Source organism: Panthera uncia, chromosome E1 (genome assembly GCF_023721935.1).
Source record: "Panthera uncia isolate 11264 chromosome E1, Puncia_PCG_1.0, whole genome shotgun sequence".
NCBI classification, from domain to species: Eukaryota; Metazoa; Chordata; class Mammalia; order Carnivora; family Felidae; genus Panthera; species Panthera uncia.
Genome location: NC_064814.1, coordinates 58,682,065 through 58,703,336, shown reverse-complemented (window position 1 = coordinate 58,703,336; position 21,272 = coordinate 58,682,065). Strand labels below are relative to the sequence as shown.

At 56.5% G+C, this 21,272-nt stretch overlaps 2 protein-coding genes across 4 annotated transcripts; one reads left to right on the top strand and one right to left on the bottom strand.

Annotated features, from left to right (window-relative positions):
* Window positions 1–442: 442 nt before the first annotated feature.
* On the bottom strand, window positions 443–2,122 carry FAHD1 (fumarylacetoacetate hydrolase domain containing 1). Its single transcript, XM_049637265.1, has one exon. The coding sequence runs from the start codon at window positions 1,811–1,813 to the stop codon at window positions 1,148–1,150; it is 666 nt and encodes a 221-aa protein (XP_049493222.1). The 5' UTR covers window positions 1,814–2,122; the 3' UTR covers window positions 443–1,147.
* A 149-nt stretch (window positions 2,123–2,271) lies between these two features.
* On the top strand, window positions 2,272–20,761 carry HAGH (hydroxyacylglutathione hydrolase). 3 transcript variants are annotated; one of them, XM_049637260.1, is made up of 9 exons: window positions 2,279–2,390; window positions 4,880–5,055; window positions 5,615–5,679; window positions 9,592–9,709; window positions 10,646–10,754; window positions 13,345–13,448; window positions 13,728–13,829; window positions 19,868–19,947; window positions 20,433–20,761. In XM_049637260.1, the coding sequence occupies exons 1-9, from the start codon at window positions 2,315–2,317 to the stop codon at window positions 20,551–20,553; spliced, it is 951 nt and encodes a 316-aa protein (XP_049493217.1). In that variant the 5' UTR covers window positions 2,279–2,314; the 3' UTR covers window positions 20,554–20,761. The 3 variants fall into 3 exon arrangements, with proteins under 3 accessions (XP_049493215.1, XP_049493217.1, XP_049493218.1); XM_049637261.1 differs by having other exon boundaries at window positions 2,283–2,390; window positions 20,454–20,761; XM_049637258.1 differs by lacking the exons at window positions 19,868–19,947; window positions 20,433–20,761 and adding an exon at window positions 18,986–19,853 and having other exon boundaries at window positions 2,272–2,390.
* Window positions 20,762–21,272: the final 511 nt, after the last annotated feature.

The window sequence follows — 21,272 nt, the reverse complement described above, 5'->3', positions numbered from 1 at the left end:
CTGAGTGACTGTGGAGCCAGGCCGGCTAGCCTCTAAATCCACATCTTCCTGTGCGATGGGGACGGTAGGCAGGGCAATCTCAGAGCTTTGCTGAGGGTTCAGTAATACGCGGAAAGCTCTTGGCACGGTGCCTAGCAGTACTAAGGGTTCAATAAATGTGAGCTATTATTAAATGAGATGGCCTCAGCTTTCTGGGAGGGGCCGGCGGACGCTGGCACTGTGCGTCTTGCCGAGACTCTCCGTCCGAGGAGGGCAGGCAAGAACAAGAGTAGCTCTCCCAGGCCATTCAACTTCCCCGAAGCCTCCTGTGTCTGGCTGGAGGTGGAGCTGCTGATTAACTCTGTTGGTCCAGAGGCCAAAGAGCAATGATCAAGGTTTGAAGCCCCTTCATGCGAAAGCGTCCTTCCTAGCCACTACTGGAGAAGAAAAAGTACACTTTAAGGCCAAACAAAAGATAGCATATTTATTTGGAAAATAATCGTTTCAAAATTATCTCCCAAATTCAGAATCTACGGGCCGTGGCACAGATGAGTGAGGTCATCATTAATTGGTCACTTATTACGATCTTAAATTAACTGATTGCGTGGAGTAGTGGTTTTCCCCAGTTCCGTGATAAGAATCACTTGGAATGCTGGAGATTAATTCTGCCAATTAATGTGGTGGGCCTGGTATGTGTCAGTAAGGTGGAAATTTTTTATTTTTACAATTACCTCCAGATGGTTATCGCGATTGATCAAGGAATTTTAGAAAACATGATTTTCAACTTCCTTTGCAGATTTTCAGTGTTGAATTCCTGATCCCAGAATGACTCACGGAAAAGTCTTATCCAGTCTGGTTTTAGGAAAGGAAAGTAAGGCCTCTGAACATTTAGTTTGATAAATTCTCCTCTTTGGAAGCTTCACGAAAACTTTGTTTTTTGTTTTTGTTTTTTTTCCTAAAACACAATCGTTCTTTCCATTTCTGGCCCAGCTTTTCGATCACGTTTTCCTGGAAGAGTCCGTCTTCCTTAAGTCATAACAACCCAATTAAGTCATATTTAAAAATTATTTCTTATTAAAGCATCGTTGCATTTAACAATTTTGCTTGCTTCTTCTGTCCACCTCCCTTCTCTCCTGAAACTTAAGAAGTCCGGGTGCTTTGTACAGACTCAGTACTCTGGCCTTTCGACCTTAAATCTCATACTGACGACCCCGTGTATGCCAGCCTGGATCTCATCGTTTTCTTTAACGGGTCCGACTCCCTTTGGCGTCCCGGTCAAGATAATGTCTCCTTCTTCCAAGGTCATGATCTTAGAAACGTAGCTGATGATGTAGGGGATGGAAAAGATCATGGAGGACGTGTCACCCTCCTGCCTTAGTTCGCCGTTGACCTTGAGCCAGAGCTTCAGGTTGTGAGGGTCGGGGATCTTCTCCTTGGGCACGAACGCGCTGACGGGGCAGGAGGCCGTGAAGCTCTTGGCGAGGGTCCAGGGCAGCCCCTTCTTCTTGCACTCGTCCTGCACGTCTCTGGCGGTCATGTCCAGGCACAGGGCATAGCCGGCCACGTAGTCCATGGCCGCGGCCTCGGGCACCGCGCGGCCGCGCCTGCCCATTACCACGCCCAGCTCGAGCTCGTGGTGCAGGTTGCGGCTGTAGGCCGGCATGAGGATGGCCGAGCCCTCGGGGGCGTAGGCGGTGGACGGCTTCAGGAAGAGCACCGGCTCGCTCGGCACGGCGCTCTGCATCTCCCTGGCGTGCTCCGCGTAGTTCCTGCCCACGCACACGATGTTCTTCCCCCACTCCCAGAAGCGGGACAACGGCCTGGGGGCTGCCATGTCTCGGTCGCGCGACCCCGGAGTCACGTGACTCCGCCGGACCGCGGTCACCTGATGCCTACGGCGCCCGGGAGAGAACCAACTACCTCTGAGCGCCGTCCCGTCGGCGACGGCCAGTTCCGCTCTGCGCTCTACCGGGCGGTCGGGAGTCGCAGCGCTCGAACTCCTGGGAGCCGCTGTCCAGCAGCTGCCTCGGCCACCGGTCTGGTCCCTGGAGAGAGGCGGAGGCCCTGACGCTGCTCTCCGGTCGCCGCCTCAGCCGCCTCCTGCCGCCTCCCGGCCGGAGCTCAGGTCCGCCGCTGCCGGGCCGCGAGCGGGCACGGGTTTGGACGCGAGCGCCGATTGGTCGGGGTCTGGGGCGGGGGCGCGAGACGTGCGCCGATTGGCTGGGGGGCGGGGCAGCGGGCGCCGATTGGCCGCGGCGCGTTACCGGCGTGTGCAGCCCGCCCGCCCCTCGCGCCGCCGCCGCCGCCGCCGCCGCCGCCGCCGCCGCCCCGGGTCATGGTGCTGGGCCGCGGGCTGCTCGGCCTCCGGAGCGTCTCCGCACTGGGAGCCGCCTGCGCCCGCCGCGGCCTGGGTACGTGGGCCGGGGCTGGCCGGGGTCTGACGAGGCGCGCGCCTGACAGGGGTCGGGGGCGCGGGGACCGGCCCGCGGAGGGGATTCCGCCGGCGTCGGGGCCGGGTAACGGCGGTTAGGCCGCCGCGCCCGCCCGAGGGGACGGCCGGGAGGCGCCGGTCCGCCGCGGGCTGACGCTGTTTTCTGTCGACACAGGCTGGTAACCCCCGCGCAGGCAGGCCGCCTGGGGTCGGGAAAAGGCGCCGCGGCGCTTGAGTCAGGCTTGGCGGGGGCTGAAGACAGCGGGGTCACTGGTCAGCTGGGGGTTGCTGCAGGAACTGTGCCCGGTAAGGAGCCTCGCGCCGCCTCCCCGCCCCGGCGGGCCCATAGCCCCGGGGAGCGCGTTCCCGTCTTCTCCTACAGGAGAAACCCGGGCCACACGATTCCGAGGTGTAGACAAAGGGCACAGACCCGGCGCGGGGCCCGGGGGGCGGGGGGGCCCCGCCCCCCCCCCCCCCCGCCCCCCTCCCCCCAGCCTCTCTTCCTCACCACCCAGCCCTCCAGACTGAGAGGCGTGGGACGCGCCGGCCCAGGGGCCTGCTCCTGCAGCTGTCACAGTCACCGTGTTCCCTCCCGCCTTGAGGGAATGTTTTGACCTTGATCTTGAAATCTTTTTCCTTATTCCTGACGTCTCTTGTGGCTGGTGTAGCGGCAGGGGCAGTAGGTTAACCTGAGCCTTTGGAGATGGTTAGTCGTTACCCGAATGAGCACACAGCTGTTAGGGACAGGAAGCCAGCCCCTGCAAATCTCAGCGAGCGCTCTCAGGGGTCTGGAGTGGGTGAGCTGTTGCCCTTGCTAAGGGAAGGGCCCCCGGAGACCCTCACCGGACTGTCAGGGCCTCTGGCAGATCGCCTGTCTGGGGCTTGGTTTCGGCTCAGGTCATGATCTCATGGTTTGTGAGTTCAAGCCCCGCGCAGCCTCTGTGCTGACAGGGTGCAGCCTGCTTGGGCTTCTCTCCCTCCCTCTCTCTGCCCCTCCCCCTGTTCGTGCTTTCTTTTTCCCTCAAAATAAATAAACTGAGAAAAAAAATCCATATGTTAAAAAGAGAGAGAGAGAGAAGCCACTCAAAACAGGTCTCAGGACTTGGCCCCGACTATAGGCTGCAGTCCTGTGCCCTCTGCTTATACACAAGCAAACTGGTTGCAAACCAGTGAGCTGGAAGCATTTCTCAGGCATATAATTTTTGGAAAAGGACTAATGTTTCTGGTGGTGCCTGCAGAAATAATTGTGAGTTCCCCAGGCTCCCCAGGAGAAGCCTCGGCACAGGTTGTAAGTAGTGTTCCTTCACTGGTAGCGCTCCTCTCCCAGCCTGCAGAGTCTTGCTTTAATCCTTTAATCCTGTCACCGCCCCCCACCCCCACCCCACTCTGCTCTGCAGTCCTTCCTGGGCCCTGATAGCACTGGACTTTAGCAGCGGTGGAATATCACAGAAACTGGATGATACAGAAATGTTTGTTTTGCCGCGGGCGAGAAGGGCCGGGGAAATGCCAGCCGCTGGTCAGAGGAAAGGGGAATTGGATACTTGGTGTCCTCTTTAAAGCTGCGATTCGGCCAGTTTCCCCATGAGCACGCCACCGCCCCTGGGGCCGCGGTCCGTCAGTCAGCTGGTGCTGCCTGCGTTTTGGATCCCTTCAGGGGGAGGCCCCCCGATCCCAGTACCGACCCCAGAATTTCACGGCCGGGTCCTGTCACCGTTAGTGGTGTTGATCTTTTTTTGCGTTAAGACTTAGAGTATTGTTGGCGCCTCTGTGAATTTTTAGGTTGAATAAGTTTGTTGAAAATATTTTGGCACCTGACTCCTTGGCGGAGGATGCTTTTGGCTCTTGCCCTGGCGGGGTCCTGTGGCTCAACAGATGGTGATTCCGTCTCCTGCACACTTGAATCTGGAACCCTGGTGGCCCCTGGTGGGTTTTGGGGGTTATCCAGACTTCCAGTTCTGCCCTTTGAAAGTGAATATTGTTCTCTTCTCTGGCTGGAGGCCTGGGAGGGGCGGTGAGCCCGTGTGACTGAGGCTCTGTTAGCTGGGCCGCGGGGCACTGAAACGTAGTCCCGCTGGGCATGTGCCCTCGGGCTTCCTCTCTTCCTGGTCTGAGTCAGGTGTGAGCACCCAGAACGAGCGGCGGTCACAGCTGACGGTGATTTGATCACAGCCACAAGCTGGTCCTTCGGTCCTCTTGGAACCCGCGAGAAAGAAAAGGATCATGGTCTGAGAGAAATGATTTGTGAATATGCACATGAATAATTTTCTGTATTTTCCTTGCGGATATGGTAAAGTGAGGGTATTTTCTTCTTTACCAAAGGAACTCAGAGAAGCAGACACGGCCAGCCTCACGCTCTGTTGCTCGCTGTCACTTCCCCAGGTCGTGGCATCAGGACGCCAGGGCTCCTGTGCCGTGTCAGCCTGGCGCGGCCTCCTGTGGACGCTGACCGGGGCTGCCCTTTGTCTTCAGGTCCGGCCCTGCTGGGTGTCCTTCTCCATCACACGGACTGTAGGAAGAGCTCCACCATGGACCAGGGAACCCTGAGGGTCGAGTTGCTGCCCGCGCTGACCGACAACTACATGTACCTGATCATCGACGGCGAGACCAAGGAGGCCGCCATCGTGGACCCGGTGCAGCCTCAGAAGGTGGGAGGCCCCAGCGCCGCGTGTTTGTCCCCCGCCGGGGTTCCTATCTGCAGTGTCCTCGCGGCTTGGCCGAAGCTAAACTGAAATTAATCCATTTGGTTTTGAAAAACAACTGAACTAGTGTCCGGCCACTCTGCTGTGGGGCGGAAGGCCAGGGAGGGGTGGGGCCGGCAAAGGCTGGGGCGTGGAGAGAAGTGGGTTTCTGTCTGTAAGGTCCCTGGTGGGGGAGGAGGGAGCAGGAGCCCCCCTCAGCCTGCCTGCCCTTCCATGAGGCTTGCTGTCCCTCCGCACTGCCTCTGGGGGCGGCGACATCGTCTGGAGGGGCTCAGGTTGTGGCTGGCACGGAGCTGCCACTTGCTGCATGAGAGAAAAAGGCCACCTTTGCCCTGCGCTGCTGGAGGTGTGTTGGGGGGCGGGGGGGGGGCACAGGTCGGCAGGGTCAGGTCAGGGCCCAGCCCCTCCTGGCAAACCCTGGGTCCCGCTGGGCACCCCCGCAGGCTTTGGAGCCAGTGCTGGGAGCGTGGCCATGGCCCATTTCTTGTCTCACGTTTGGCTGCAGGTCGTAGAAACGGTGAGAAAGCACGGCGTGAAGCTGACCACAGTGCTCACCACCCACCACCACTGGTAAGCTCTGGAGCCCGAGCTACCTCCACGTCAGTCGAGCTGCCTGGGCCTGTACGCCCCAGGCTGGCGTCCGTGGGGGTCGGCACCTGCAGGCTCCCTGGACCCTCCCACAGGCGGAGGCCTGGGGCGTCGGGGTCCCCGGAAGCCGTCCCCTCCCAGCTATATCCTCTGCGCAGCCGAGGGCTGGCCCCGGTGGGACCGTGAGAGGACTCGAGGGCGCCAGCCTCCGGGCTGCTGCCCCTCGACCTTGGCCCCGGCCACGGGCTCTGCTAACTCCGGGGCTCTGTGGGGAGGACCTCCAGCCGCATCTTTGAAGGCTCTTGGGCTTGTGAGATGGGAGACCGGCTTTGATGTCGGGGAAGAAACTAGTCTAGACGTTAGTGTTTTTAAAAATCAAGCAGGTGTATTTGGAGAGGTTGTGGTTTTTGAAATTTGAAGGGAAAAGGATGAAAGGAGCACTTGTGTTTGGGTTTTAGACCCTCCTGTGGGGTTTTTGAAACTTTTGAGTCTCTTCTCAGCTGGAAAAAAATCTTTATTTGGCTCATTTTCTGTTCTAATTAAGTGTCTGAGGGCAGCCAGCCCCTGACAGCCCGTCCCCGAGACTGTTGCTGCGCTTGAGTCTACGTGGGGCGTCTTCCCCGTGGGAGTATCCTGGGCACGTGGGTCGGCCAGAGTTTGCTCCGTGGTGGCACCTTCTCGGTCGATGTAACTAAGCCGCTGAGAGTCTATGGGGGCGTCAGGTGTTAATTCCTGGTGCTGATGGATGGGTTTACTGCCGTGCCCTTGGCCGCTGCCCAGCCAGCTGCTCTTTCTGGAAGGTGCCCTGCGGGCTGCGGCCTCTCTCCTGCGCCAAGTAACCACCACGTCACTTTTCTGATGTTGCGATGCTCTGAGGTTTTTCACGCGTTTGTGTTGGAACACAAGATCCCAAACTGGGTCCCAGGCTGAGCCCCAGGGCATAGGCGCCTCCCTCTCTCACTGTCCTCGCTCTCCTCGGTGGAGGCGGAGGTGTTTCTGCAGGTCAGTGGGGGACAGTGCTGGGACGCTGGCCTGTGTGGAGCTGACCTGGGGGTGGGGGAAGGGCCCGCCCCCGTTATCTCTGGGCTCTGCCGTGTCTGGGCCCCCGGAGGACTCCATAGATAAATGTGTGGTGAGGAGCAGGCGCTCTCTGGCCATCCGCAGCCCTCGCCTTGTCCTCGGAAGGCTGATCTGGTGTTGGGACACTAGCCCTGCTCCGAGGTCAGGGCCCTGGGCTCACGCTGGCGTGGTTCCAGCCCCACGAGGCCAGGGGTGGAACTCTTTTTCCGTTTCTGAAGCGCAGGTCAGGCTGCCCCCATTGAGCGCTGGGAGCCCTGGAGGAGTGTCCTGGCTGAGGTTAGAATCCCTTGCGGGGGGGGGGGGGGGGGGGGGGGGGGAGTGTGTCCAGGGCTGGCCTGGCCCCAGCTCGCCCTCTGCCTCTGCCCGTTTGTGTGTGTGTGTCTATTTGTTTGTTTGTTTAGATACAAGTGTTTTTATGTTTTAAAGTTTTTAATATTTTAATTTTTAACATTTTATTTTAGAGAGAGCATGAGCGAGGGAGAGGGTAGAGGGAGAGAGAGAGAGAGAAGAGAGAGAGAATCCTATGCAGAGCCCCACAAGGGGTTCAATCCCATGACCGTGAGACCATGACCTGATGAGCCTGAGTCGGATGCTTAACTGACTGAGCCCCCCAGGCACCCCTAAAGTGTTAATTTTGACTCTAGTTAACGTGCAGTGTTACGTTAGCTTCACGTGTACGGTACAGTGATTCAGCAATTCCATACGTCACCTGGAGGTCGTCACGACAAGCGCACTCTTAATCCCCATCCTGTTTCCCCCGCCCCCTCTGATGATCATCAGCGTGTTCTCTGTAGTTCAGAGTCTGTCTCTTGGCCTGCCCCCCGCCCCCCCGATTTGTTTTTCCCTTTGCTCGTTTGTTTCTTAAATTCCACGTATGAGTGAGATCACACGGTATTTGTCTTTCTCTGACTTATTTTGCTTAGCATTGTACTTTCTAGACCTATCTGTGTCGTTGCAAACGGCAAGAGTTCATACTTTTTTACGACTAATGTTCCGTTGTGTGTGTGTATGCACATAAATATATCGCATTTTCTTTATTCATTTATCAGTCAGAGGACACTTGGGCTGCTTCCTTACCTTGGCTGTTGTAGATAATGCTGCTATAAACATTGGGGTGTTCTTGTATCCCTTGGATAGATACCTAGCAGTGCAACTGCTGGGCCGTAGGGTAGTTCTGTTTTTAATTTTTTGAGGGACCTCCATACTTTTCTTCAGAATGGCTGTACCGGTTTGCATTCCCACCAAAAAGGGTTCCCCTTTCTCCGCATCCTCGCCAACGTCTCTTGTTGCCTGAGTTGTTCACGTGAGCCATTCTGACAGGTGTGAGGCGGTATGTCATTGTGGTTTTGATTTGTATTTCCCTGATGATGAGTGATGTCGAGTATTTTTTCATGTGTGGGTTGGCTATCTGGATGTCCTCTTTGGGGAAGTGTCTATTTGTGTCTTTTGCCCATTTCTTCACTGGATTATTTGTGTTTTGGCCTGGATGGTCCCCTATGTCAGGAGCATCACAGGCACATCAGTTTGATAAGTTCTTTATAGATTTTGGAGACCAACCCTTTATCTCATATGTCATTTGCAAGTATCTTCTCCCATTCTGTCAGTTGCCTTTTAGTTTTGTTGATTGTTTCCTTCGCTGTGCAGAAGCTTTTTATCTTGATGAGGTCCCAATTTTTGCTTTCGTTTGCCTTGCCTCCAGAGGTGTGTGTAGTAAGAAGTTGCTCTGATTGAGGTCAAAGAAGTTACCGCCTCTGTTCTCCTCGAGGATTTTGATGGCTTCCTGTCTTCATTTAGGCCTTTCATCCATTTTGAGTTTATTTTTGTGTCTGGTGTAAGAAATCGGTCCGGGTTCATTTTTCTTCATGTTTGCTGTCCAGTTTTCCCAGCATCACTTGTTGAAGAGACTGTCTTTATTCCATTGGGTATTCTTTCCTGCTTGGTCCAAGAGGAGTCGGCCATCTGTTTGTGGGTCCACTTCTGGGTTCTCTATCCTGTTCCATTGACCTGAGTGTCTGTTCTCGTGCCAGTACCATACTGTCTCGATGAGGACAGCTTTGTGATACAGCTTGAAGTTTTGGCTTTCCTCTTCAGGGTTGCTTTGGTTATTCGGGGTCTTTTGTGGATCCATACAGATTTTAGGATCGTTTGTTCTAGCTCTGTGAAGGATGCTGGTGTTATTTTGACAGGGATTGAATTAAACCTGTAGATTGCTTTGGGTAGTATCGAAATTTTAGCGATTTTGTTTTTCTACTCCACTTCTTGCAAACGCTTTTGTTCAGTGTGTTATAGTTTTCAGAGTACAAGCCTTTCATCTCCTTGGCTAGGTTTATTCCTGGATATCTTATTCTTTTGGGTGTAACTGTAGATGGGCCTGTGTGCTCAGAGCAGCGGGTCCCAAACTGGGACGAGGGGGCCTTTGAAACTCCCGCTGTGCCGGCCGCCCCCCGGCCAACGGCGTCAGGAGCGGGGCAGGAGCCAGGACTTGGTGCTTCTTACGGATCCTCTGGCGACTCTTATGTGCCCAAAGCTTGGGAGCTGGGGGCTTGGGGATTATCCAGGTGTTTGTGATTTGGGTCGGTCGCTCCAGAAGCTTCTCCCGCAACAGGGCAGGGGCACAGAAGTGCCTCATTTGGGAATGGCGTATCTGAGAGCGTTCTTTTCAGTGGAGCCAAATGACACTGAGGCCAGTTTCCTGTGTTGGGAGATGCGTTCCCGCTTCTGAGAAGGTAACCAGGAAAGAACATCTGGTCGGGGTTTAAGAGCAAGCGGGCCCCTCCCATGAGCAGGAGCCCAGGTCTCCTTTCCAACTTCCAGGGACCACGCTGGTGGGAACGAGAAGCTGGTCAAGTTGGAGCCTGGGTTGAAGGTGTGTGGGGGCGATGACCGGATCGGGGCGCTGACTCACAAGGTCACGCATCTGTCCACACTGCAGGTGAGCAGCGAACGAATGGAAAGCACTCGAACGGGGTTGGCCTCTGGGCCTTGAAGGGGCGGGGTGTGGCAGGGACACTTGCCCTGCTCCTGGCGGTTCCCTCCCCTACCCAGGGGCCCAGAGGGGACCTCGAGGGCTTGGGATCGGAGGCAGCATAACCTGCGAATGGGTGGAGGGCCTCTCGGGGCCGCCTAGGCCTGCACGGTCCCCAGTGTCAGAGCATCACAGGCACGTCAGTAGGCCGATGGTCCCGGCTGCGGGGAGAGGCTGCCAGGCAGGGTTTTGAGACCGTTGGGGAAGTGGAAAAACAGCACGCACGCGTCAGGTTCTCACATCAGCGTCACGTCTCTTGGAAGTGATGACGATGTGCGGTTAAGCGAGGGGACGTCCCTCTCCTGGGAGACTCAGCTGGAGCCTTTAGGGGCGCTGCGTCAGCGCGTGCGCGACTCCAGGCGTGTGTGCACAGGACACGCTGCGGACGTGCGCACCGTTAGCATTTGGTGACCCGGGTAAAGGTCACAGAAGTTCCTCTTTTTTTCAGTTTTTTGGTAGGTTTGAAAGTTTTGTTTTAAAGTTGGCAGGGGGGCAGTGGGAGACAGAGAAGGAAAACCAAACGGAAGGTCAAGTACTTAAGAAGGAAAGCTCGCTTTTCTAGCACGACACCTGGTTCAAATTTGGCCCGATGTTGAGGAAGAAAGCAAGAGAAGCCCCTCTGCTTTTGCACACCAGCAATACCAGGTTGCAGTGCGCCTCGCCTCTGGGGCGCCCTCGAGGTCGGGGTCCTGCTCGGTGGAGCAGTGGTGATGGAAGCCGCGCTCTCCTCGGGGCGTTGAGGGTCTGAGGGGGAGTCCGTGGGATCGGTGGTCCGCCTCCTGGGAGCCCGTGGGCGAGTCCCCAGCGTGCAGGGAGCCCACGCCAGTGCGTGCTTCGTTTAAGGTGGGGTCTCTCAACGTCAAGTGCCTGTCGACACCGTGCCACACTTCTGGCCACATCTGCTACTTCGTGAGCAAGCCCGGGAGCTCTGAGCCTCCTGCTGTGTTCACAGGTGAGGAGTGTTCTGATGTGCGTGCTGGGGCGGGGTGCACTTTAAAAGACCCCCGTGACTTAGGGTTGTCTGAGAGCTCGGGGCGGAGAAGCGGAGCGTTTGCGGCCAGGCTTCCCGAGCAGGGCTTGGCAGGGGGCCTCAGGGGGCCTGCAGCCCTGGGGGCAGAGCGTGGGAAGGCTGCTGTTTGGATGCACCCCCGGCCTCGGCCTGCGTGAGTGGCCGGCAGGTAGGCCTTTCCAGCACTCGAAGGGGATTTTCCCTTCGGAGGGAAAGTGAGAGAATGTTGCTGCTGATGGGGGAGCCGGTGAGGACCGGAGCGGCAGAGCGAATCAGCCCCAGCCTCGAGCAGGCCCTGCGGCGGCCAGAGGCAGCGTGGGGGCCCAGAGCGGCTCTGCAGCCGGGCGGGTGCGTGTGGGGATCCGGGTGGGGACCCACGTCGGCTCTGCGGCAGGGCTCAGTCAACAGCCAAGTGCGGCGCGGGTGACATGAGATGTTAACTCGGGGAAACCACAGACGGAGCGTGGGGTGCACGGGGCCTCTGGGACCTCCACGGCGCTCGTGAGCCCCTCTTCCCCCGTCGAAGCCGACTTTAAAGACCAGCCGTTCTCAGTGTCTTCGGTGGTGCAGCAGCAGGAGGTGTGGTCCCTGGGGCGACCCGAGTTCGGGCTGTGCGGCCCTGAGCTCGCTCTGGGCCTCGTCCGCCTGTGGGGGGGCAGGTGGGCACCGGGCCCGGGAGAGTCTGCGCCCCTGTCATTGCTGCGTCGGCTGGGTCCTCGGACGTCAGTCTGCGTATCTGCCGGGTGGGCTCTTGGGGGTTGGAGTGAGGCGGGTCCCTCGGGACGGCACAGGGGGGAGAAGCCGTGTCCCCGCCTTGGAAGGCGGGTCTGCCTGCGCAGAGACCCCGGTCTGAGCCCAGGCCCGTGCGGTGTGCGTGTCCTCCGTGAGACCACGGCCGGCGGGGGCGTGTTGTACGTGCCAAGTTGCGTGTGTCCTCGCGGCGCAACTCAGGTGTCCGAGGCACGGACGGTGAGGACTCAACGTGTGGGAACCGGGACGTCTGGCAGGTCCCGGTGTGTAAATAGGGGAAGGCCGGGCCCCCGAGTCTCCTGTTCCTGTGTGCAGCCCGGCCTCCTCTGTGGTCTCTCTGGCTTCTAGCTGGTTCTGACTCACCCTACCTGGTGGGGCTGTTCAGGGGCACAGCCCAGTCCTGACCCCACTAGGACGTCCTGTCGTCTTGTGGGGACAGTGCTGCACCACACCGTGATGGCCCCACGGTGGCACCCTGGTCCTGGGTTGTGGTCCCAGTCCCCCCCCCCCCCCCCCCCCGCACCTCGGGGAAGAGTCTGGCCTGCACTGATGGAGGAGGACTCCCCGCCACCGGGGCCTGGAGAACAACGGTGCCTGAGCCCCCGCTTGGCACGGAGCCCTTCTCAGGGAGGACCCAGGGCGGGAAGCAGCAGCCCACAGAGCCTCAGTGGGGGCCAGGAGGAGGGGAGTCAGGAGGAGAGGTATCAGAAGGAGGGCCAGGAGGAGGGGTATCTGGAGGAGGGGTGTCAGGAGGAGGGTCAGGAGCAGGGGTGTCCGGAGAAGGATCAGAAGGAGGAGGGTCAGGAGCAGGGGTGTCTGGAGGAGGGCCAGGAGGGGAGTCAGGAAGAGGGTGGAGGCGGGTCAGGAACAGGGATGTCAGGAGGAGGGGACGCCCCTCTAAAGGGCTGAGGCAGGAAGGGGGTCTGTGAGGCGGCAGGCTCGGGTCTTGAGGGCCCGGGTGGTGGCCGGTGGGATCCCGGGGGGTTCTATGGGCTGGCACTGCCGCCCAGGATGAGAGGAGACTTGGGGACGGGCCGCGGCTGGCTCAGTCCGTGGAGCACGTGACTCTCAGTCTTGGGGTTGTGAGTCGAGCTCTACGTTGGGTGCAGAGATTACTTAAGAAAAGAAAAAACAGGGGCGCCTGGGTGGCGCAGTCGGTTAAGCGTCCGACTTCAGCCAGGTCACGATCTCGCGGTCCGTGAGTTCGAGCCCCGCGTCAGGCTCTGGGCTGATGGCTCGGAGCCTGGAGCCTGTTTCCGATTCTGTGTCTCCCTCTCTCTCTGCCCCTCCCCCGTTCATGCTCTGTCTCTCTCTGTCCCAAAAATAAATAAAAAACGTTGAAAAGAAAAGAAAAAACAAACCCCAACACAATTATAAAGAAGTAAAAAGGAAAAAGAGGCGCCTTAGGGAGGTGGGCCTGGGAGGGCTGCTGGGTGGGTGGGGACAAGGGCTGGTGGGGGCTCTCGGCGCTATGGGGACAGGGTAGGACAGTGAAGGGAGGAGTCGGGAGACCCTAAGGGGTGGGTTTGAGCCGCTGTTGGCGGGACCGGTGGTGCCAGTTAGCGAGACTTGACGGGAGAGGTCGGGGCACGGGAGCCGAGAGCTGGGCGTCTCTCTGGGTCCTGCCAGGTTGGGGGTGGCCCGTCGGGGGTCTGGTAGAGGCCGGCTGTGGGTACAGCCGTGAACGCTTGGTGTCCAGTGTCGCTCAGGAGCTGGCCACCAGCCCCTCAGGGGGTGTCCTGCCGGCAGCCCCCCACTGCTCCGTGGCTGTCCCGTTTTGCAGGCGACACCTTGTTCGTGGCTGGCTGTGGGAAGTTCTACGAAGGGACAGCGGACGAGATGTACAAAGCCCTGCTTGAGATCCTGGGCCGGCTCCCTCCAGACACGGTAGGTGGGGCCCCGCGGAGCGAGGTCCTCACCTCCCGCCCGTCCTGTCCCCCGTGTTGGGAAGAATGGGAGGGCAGAGGCATTTCCTGTGGAAGCGTGGCTTTTCTTGTACCATTTGTTGCTGTTTAACGTACAAGTGAGAAATGCCCGTTGTCCTCAGGGACACCTCGGTGCGTGTCGCTAAAAGGACCTGGCCCAGAGCCCCGCGTGCCTGTCTGCGAGGGCTTTGAGGACAGATCACGGAGACTCTCTGAACTCACAGTTTGGTGTTCTCCTCAGAGAGTGTACTGCGGCCACGAATATACCATCAACAACCTCAAGTTCGCGCGCCACGTGGAGCCCAACAATACTGCCATTCAGGAGAAACTGGCCTGGGCCAAGGTGAGTGGGGCGCCCCGGGCGGGGGTGCGTCCGCGGGTCCGTGACCCTGAAGTGCCTCTCTGGGAGCAGCGCTGTCAGGGCGCGGTGCCCAGTGTGGGCAGAGGGCGCTCCTCCTGGCCGGCAAGCCAGTCGGGTCTCGGAGCGGCCCGCCTGGACCTCCGCGAGGAAGGCCCAGTTCTCTGGTTAACGTCCTTTCTGACACAGTGGGGCCGGGTTGGGCCTGGGAGTCCGCATTTCCAGCAGGTGCCCGGGTGAGGCCGGCGCCGCGGGTCCCTGATCTGTGCCCCACGTCCTGAGCACAGGGTAGGGGGGACCGTGAGCGAGCACCTCCGCCTCCCGTTTGGGGAAAGCGCACCCGCCGGCCAGCGGCGGGATTTGCCCCAGAGGCTGCTAGTCCGGAAGGCATTTATTCCCGTGGCGACCCCTAGGGGTGCTCAGAGGGGTGGCTGCAGGGGTGGCCTACTGTCCCGGAGGCGTCTTCAGTGGGGCGTCTGCAAATGCTGCTGCAGGTGGGTGGGCTGAGGGGGGTGCCCCTGGACTTGGGGGCCCTTCCCCATCCGGTGGCTGACGGGTGTCAGTGAGCCACATCTGGAGGCCTCGGGTGCCGCTGGGCCTTCTGCTCCGTTCGTGACCAGTGCTACTTTGGAGTTTTGTTTCCTAAATCACCTGTTTTTTTTGAGCATCTTTATCAGGTTTTGGGCACGGGCTCACAAAATAAAACCTGTAAGACTTCAGACACCACCTTTATCACTTGGTCAACATTATCCCTCTTTTTTCGCAGTGCGCGTAGGCGAGTATTTTAGTGATCTCCATGAACTCACCCTGTGTATGTACCACACGTACTGTTCCTTTTCATTTAGTAATGGGTCCTGCTGCTTTTTCCATAGCAATCTATTCATACTGAACTAATTCGCTTCGTAGTTACCTACTTTTATTAAAAAAATTTTTAAGTGTTTGTTTATTTTTGAGAGTGAGAGAGACAGAGTGCGAGTGGGGGAGGGGCAGAGAGAGAGGGAGACAGAATCTGAAGCAGCTCCAGGCACTGAGCGGTCAGCATGGAGCCCGACGCGGGCCTCTAACCTACGTGGGGCTCAGGTCATGACCTGAGCTTCACCGACTGAGCCCCCCAGGCGCCCCCGTGCGCATTGCACTAATTTGCTTCATAGTTATCTACTTTTAAAAAACTAATCTCAATTGAGGATACTTTCCATTTGATAAAACATACCCGTTTTGAGCGAGCAGTACACGGTTTGATGACTTTTGACAGTATGTGCCCCTGTGTGAGCCCCCCACCCCCAGTCGAGATTCAGAGTTTCCCTTGTCACTCTGCTTTCACCCCCCAGCTGCAGATCGGCTGTCACGTAGGTCACTCTGTTCTGGAGTCTCAGAAACAGAGCCGTAGAACACTGGCCGTGTCTGGCTCTTCAGCTCAACGTAACTGGAGATTCATTCCCGTTCTTGATTTCTGAGCGGTGCGCTGTACTGCAATTTGTTTATCCGCGGTGGATGGAATCTTGGGTCGTTTCCAGCGTTTTGCTATTGTAAACAAAGTGGCCGTGAACCTCTGTGCGCACGTCTTTGTGTGAACACAGGTTTCCCGGTGTGTGGGTACAGACCTGGGGCAGCGGGGCCCGGCCGCCTGAAGTGTACGTTTAACTTTGAAGAAGCTCCCGAGCCTCTTGGCCCGCCCTCTGGGGACGTACGTGTAAGCCCCAGGGGCTCCCCGTGCATAGGTATCGCCGACGTTTTAAATTTCAGCCGTTCTAATAGGCGTGTGGCCGTGTCTCCCTGTGGTTTTAAAGTTTCCGTTGCTCTGGTGGCTGTCGGCCTCTTACAGGTCCTCTTTTGTGAAATGTCTGTTCAAATCTTTGGTCCATTTGAAAAACTGAACTCAGTTGCAAGAATTCCTTATGTATTCTGGAAACACGTCTTTACCAGATACATAGCTCAAGTATTTTCTCCCGGTCTGTGGCTTGCCCTTTTATTTTCTTAACAGTGTCTTTTCTGGAATAAAAGTTTACACTTTGGATGAAGTTCAGTTTGTTGATGTTTTGTTTTCTCTTTACACCCTTTGTGTCCTAAGAAATCTTTGCACACCCCTTGCCGCCAAGACTCTGTGCTGTGTTTTCTCCTGAAAGTTGTATGGTCTTAGCTCTTATGGTCATTCAGATTTATACTGAGGCCCATGATCCTGCTCGTATCGACGTCGGTGTCCGTGTGAGGTCGGGGTGCGAGTGCCTTTGCTTTTGCAAGTTGACATCCTACCGCACAGCACCATTTGTTGGAAAGATCGTCCTTTCCTTGTTGGATTACCTTGGTGTCTTTGCTAAATAAAACGGACAGTGCAGGCGTGAGTCACTTCTGGACCCTCCTCGCTGTTCCGTGGGTCTCTGGGCTTCTCCTCCATCAATAGCAGATGGTCGCAGTTACCGTAGCTTGTGGTAAGTCTGGGAATCAGGCTGTATGAGTCCTCCAACTGTGGTCTTTTTTTTTAAATTGGTTTTGGCTCTTTGAAGTGCTTTGCATTTCCATAGAGATTTTAGGATCTTGTTAATTTTTACAAAAAAGTCAGCTTGGCTTTTGATTGGGACTGTGATGCAACAAAAGATTTGGAGAACTGAGGTCTTCACAGTATGGAGTCTTTTCATGAATATACCGTCGCTTTCCATTTATTGAGGTCATCAGTTCCTCTCGGCAGTATTTTATAATCCTCGTTGCTAAAGAAGCTGTGCAGGTTGTTAGATGTATCCTTAAGTACTTCACATTTTTGTATTTGGCTGAAAATGATTATTGTTGAAGTCTTCAGCAATACAAATGATACTTGTTTGATCTTGTATGGTGACCTTGCTAAGCTCCCTTACTCTAGCGTCTTTTTCATAGATTCCTTAGCACACAATCCCGTCATCGGCTAAAGAGACACTTTTCGTCCTTCTTTTCCGATTGATGTGCCTTTTATTTACTTTGTTGGCCTAATCACACCGGCTGCGGTCTCCGGTACAATGCCGAATAGAGACGGTGGGAGCGGACACCTTTGCTTTGTTCCCAGTCTCGGCGGGGAAGCATTCGGTGTGTCACCAGTACGTTAGCTCCAAGTTTTTCGTAATCTTTCTTAGGTTGAGGGCGTTCCCTTCCATTCCTGGTTTTCTGAGAGTTTTAATCACGAGTGGGTGTTGAATTTTGCAAACTGACTTTTTCTCTAGTGTGTAACCATATTTTGTTTTTACTGTTAATATGGCGGGGTACATCGATTGGTTTCATTTTTTTTTAATTTCTTTTGAGAGAGAGGCAGAGAGAGGCTCCGTGCTGACGCGGGGCCTGATCCCACGAGCTGTGAGACCATGACCTGACCTGAAACCGAGAGTCGGGTGCTTAACCGGCTGAGCCCCCCGGGTGCCCCCTCAGTTGGTTTCAAATGTTAAACCCACCTTGCTTTCTAGACAGACTTTGTCGTGCTGTATTACGCTGCCACAGTCCCTCTGTGTCTGTGTACACAAGGGATATTGGCCTGTACTTTTATTTTCTTGTAATGTGTTTGGTCTTCGTACTGGGGCAGAGCTGGCCTCATTAAGTGACTCGGAAGATGTTTCCTCGTATTTTCTGAAAGAATTTTTCTGTGATACTGTTTTTTCCTTTAATGTTAGAATTCACCATTGGAACCATCTGGACGTTGAGTTCTCTTTGTGGAAAGATGTCATCGTCATTGTTAGAAGTGACGTCTGTCTTTTGTGTGGGGCTCTTAGATGTTTGCATCTTCTCGAGTCCATTTTGTTAGCAACTTCTGTCTTTCAAGGAACTGTGTACATTTTGTCAAGGTTTTCAAGTTTGTTGACGGTTTTCACGCTTTCTCGAGTGTCAACTTTGCGGTGGTACAGTTCACGTGTGATAAACCGCCGTCAGTTTCAAGTGCAGGGCCGAGTGAATTCTGACAGATGAACTGACGCCACTGAAACGACGACCATTACAATGAAGACACGGAACGTTCCACCACCCCCGAAAGGCTTCTTCACGCCTCGCTGTCTTCGCGGCTCCGGACACCTACCGATCTGCTGGGTGCCCTAGAGCCGTTGCGGTTTTTAGAATTTCGCGTAAACGGAAGGTACCTTATGCACGGTCTCCTGTTCACTCAGCAGCAGGATTCGGAGGTGCACCCCTGCTGCTGCGTGTCAGGAGTTGATTCCTTTCACCGCCGAGCAGTATTCCATTGTTGGGTTTATCCGTTCCCCCGGCCGTAGACGTTTGTGCCGTTTCCGGGCGTTGGCTGCTGTGAACCTCTGCGCACAAATCCGTGTGTGACACACCCTTTCGTTTCTCTCGAGTAAATACCTAGGAGTGAAACGGGTAGGTGGTAGCGGTGTACGTTTGACTTGTAGAGAAAGTGCCGAGTTGGCTTCCTAAGTGGCTGTCACTTTACACTCGCGTCGGCCGAGTGTGAGAGTTCCACTCGTTCCACAAGCTCGCCAGCCCTCGGCATCGTCACTCCTTGTGGTTTTAGTCATTCTAATGGGTACGTAGCGCAGTCGCGTTGTGGTCTTAACTTGCATTTCCCTAGTGTCTCAAAACGTTGAGCGTCTATGGCCATTTTGTGAACTGTGTGTTCAAATCTTTTGGCCATTTAAAAATTTGAACTAATTTTCGATCACAAGAGAATTTTATAAGTATATGCTGGATGCAAGTCCTCTGTCGGCTGGTTTCTCTCGTTCTGTGGATTGCCTTTTATTTTTTTGACAATGTTTTTTGAAGAGCAGACATTTTTAATTTTGATAATCAAGTCCGGCATATTTTTTATGGTTCATACTTTTTGTCTCTTATCTAAGAAATATTTGCTTTACCCAAGTTCAAAAAACATTTTTAAAAAAAAAATTTTTTTTGACACTTACTTATTTTTGAGAGAGGGGCAGAGAGAGAGAGAGGGAGACACAGCATCCGAAGCAGGCTCCAGGCTCTCAGCTGTCAGTACAGAGCCTGATGTGGGGCTCGAACTCATGAACCGTGAGATCATGACCCGAGCTGAAGTCGGACATTTAACCAGGCGCCCCGGCACTCATTTTAATAGATAATCTACAAGGTGATGACCGTGTATCGTCCTCTGACTATACGTGTCAAGACATGTTTTAGAATTATCCTTAGAAGTGTTAACTTGTTTCCTTCCCTCATAGGAGGTGGAGAAGGAATTCTCAGGAGGAGTGAATACTGGAGGAAGCAGGGAATGTTCTAAAACACCCAGCTTGTTTTCACCAGAAGGGGAGGATCAGAGATTAGCGACAAGCCTTCATCTTGACCTCCCGCCAGACCCCTACTTGGCATCCCACCAGCAGTTGAAGGATCACCTCTTGCCACCACTGGTCACGTTTGGGGGTGGCACCGGGACCCTCGGGTCTGAGGGCCCTGCGTGTGGATGCTGACAGGTGCTGTCCAAGCTCTGACCCTGTGGCCCTCGAGATCAGCCCGGCAGAAGAAGGGCAGGGGCCGCAGGGAGGGCGGAGACCCCCAGCTGCCAGCTGACGTCCCGCACAGGTCCGTACAGGAGTGACCAGTGGGCCAGACGGTGCTGATCAGGAGTGAAACCATCCCGACCGGAGGGCTCGTCCTGGGTTTTTCTCCTGGGGAGCCCGTGACGAGAGCTTGCCGCCTTCGAGAGGGGCTGTGAGCCCAGGGCAGGGACCACGGGCACCTGTCACCTCACTCTTGCAAGCAGTGAGCTGTGCATGGCCCATGACTGGTCTTGGTGCAGGGCTGATGGTGTTTTCTTCTGCGTTTTCTGCATTTTTGCTGGTTATTTTATCATGTAAAACACACACTTCATATCAGCGTAAAAGTTTTCGCGTCCCCCTCCACTTCCAGGACAGCAAGGGGAGAAGGGACAACTTGTCGGTGGTGGCCGGGACACTGGCGTCTCCACAGCGGGAAGGGGCTCGTCCTTGCACTGACCTGACCCCGTTCACTTTGCCTTCTGAGTTGGACAATATTTTAAGATTAGAAAGTACTCTGAAATGTTCCTTTAGATGTTTCCGTGTTCACGTGGCCTCTGTCCTCTGCAGGAGAAGTACGGTATCGGGGAGCCCACAGTGCCGTCCACCATCGCGGAGGAGTTCACCTACAACCCGTTCATGAGAGTGAGGTGAGGGGCGTGGGCACCTCTGGGTCGCCCTCGTGCCGCTGGCGGGGGCCCGCTCACCAGTCCCTGCAGCTCCCGGGTGGCTCAGGCGACGCCACGGGGTCTTAGCAAGTGCCCTGAGCCTAGGAAGCAGGCGGCTTTGTCAGGGGTGCTCTCCTTACACGTGGCCAGGGTGTGGGGTCCTTTCTGACACCACAGTCAGGATCCACGCGTGGGCAGGCACGGTCCCCGGGAATCTTGTGGAGCTCTGTCACCGGGGCGCTGCTGGGGGCCGGTGTGGAGTCCGTGTCCCCGGTCTCTGGGTCACCGGCAGGACGGCTTGGCCAGCAGGCCTTCTACCGTTAGGAACACGCGAGTTGGCCGTTAGCGCCGGCCTTTCGTTTCGAAGAATGTCCCGACTTCTGCCTGCTCTTTTCTTTCCTGGGGCCCTGGGGCCCTGGGACCCTGGGGCGGGCGGTGGGCCGGGGGGCACCACGTGCGGCCTGCAGCCTGGCCTTCGGCTTCCACAGGGAGAAGACGGTGCAGCAGCATGCCGGCGAGACGGACCCGGTGACCACCATGAGGGCCATCCGCAAAGAGAAGGACCATTTCAAGGTGCCCCGGGACTGAGGTGGCCGTAGGGCCTGGGGCGCCCGTGGCCGCTGCCGCCTTCAAGCACATTTTGGGTGTTCAGATGTTTTAGGTGAATTTCCCGCCAGGAGTGCAGGAAATTCAATCTTGGCTTAATTTTAAATTAATTTCAGAGCCCTCTGCCCGTGTTATCAGATGTTATAATGCATATTTATAAGAGAAGTCTAGAAAGTGTATTATTCCCCGATGCTCTGCTTGCGGACTCTCTGTTCTCTCTGGCCTTCGGTGGGGGCCCTGGTCCTCGCCGTGTGAGCCCCACATGGTACCCTGTGAGAGCCGGCCCCCTCCCTGCCCCGTGCCCCCCAGAGCAGGACGCCTGGGGGACGGCGTCGCCCTCACCTCCTTCTCTGGTGGGTCCTGTGGCGTCCTCTTCACAGAGCCGTTTCCGTGTGGACGTGGAGTAGAACCCCAGCCCCACCCGGGGCACCGGCCTGGGCCGGGGCGGCGAAGGGTTCGTTGACACAGCGTTTCTGTGCTTGGGGCCTCTGCCCCGCGGGGCCCCGATCCCTGGGTGCCTGGTCCTGGGCCGCCCGCAGGGACAGGCGTGGACACCGTGCCTCGTGTGGATGAAGGAGCTCTCCAACGCGACCGCCGGCACCTTGCCGCCCCTGCTGAGGTTTGATCCATCTGGCCCCCCTGCAGGGAGAGGCCCCCGTCACCTTCCCCCTGGCCGAAGTGCGGGGAGGCCGGGTCCCTGA

Coding starts and splice junctions, on each gene's coding strand:
- FAHD1 (XM_049637265.1), bottom strand. CDS start 1,813: ATGGCAGCCCCCAGGCCGTTGTCCCGCTTCTGGGAGTGGGGGAAGAAC.
- HAGH (XM_049637258.1), top strand. CDS start 2,315: ATGGTGCTGGGCCGCGGGCTGCTCGGCCTCCGGAGCGTCTCCGCACTG. Junction 9,710..10,645: donor CGCATCTGTCCACACTGCAG/GTGAGCAGCGAA, acceptor GCTTCGTTTAAG/GTGGGGTCTCTCAACGTCAA. Junction 13,830..18,985: donor AGAAACTGGCCTGGGCCAAG/GTGAGTGGGGCG, acceptor CTTCCCTCATAG/GAGGTGGAGAAGGAATTCTC.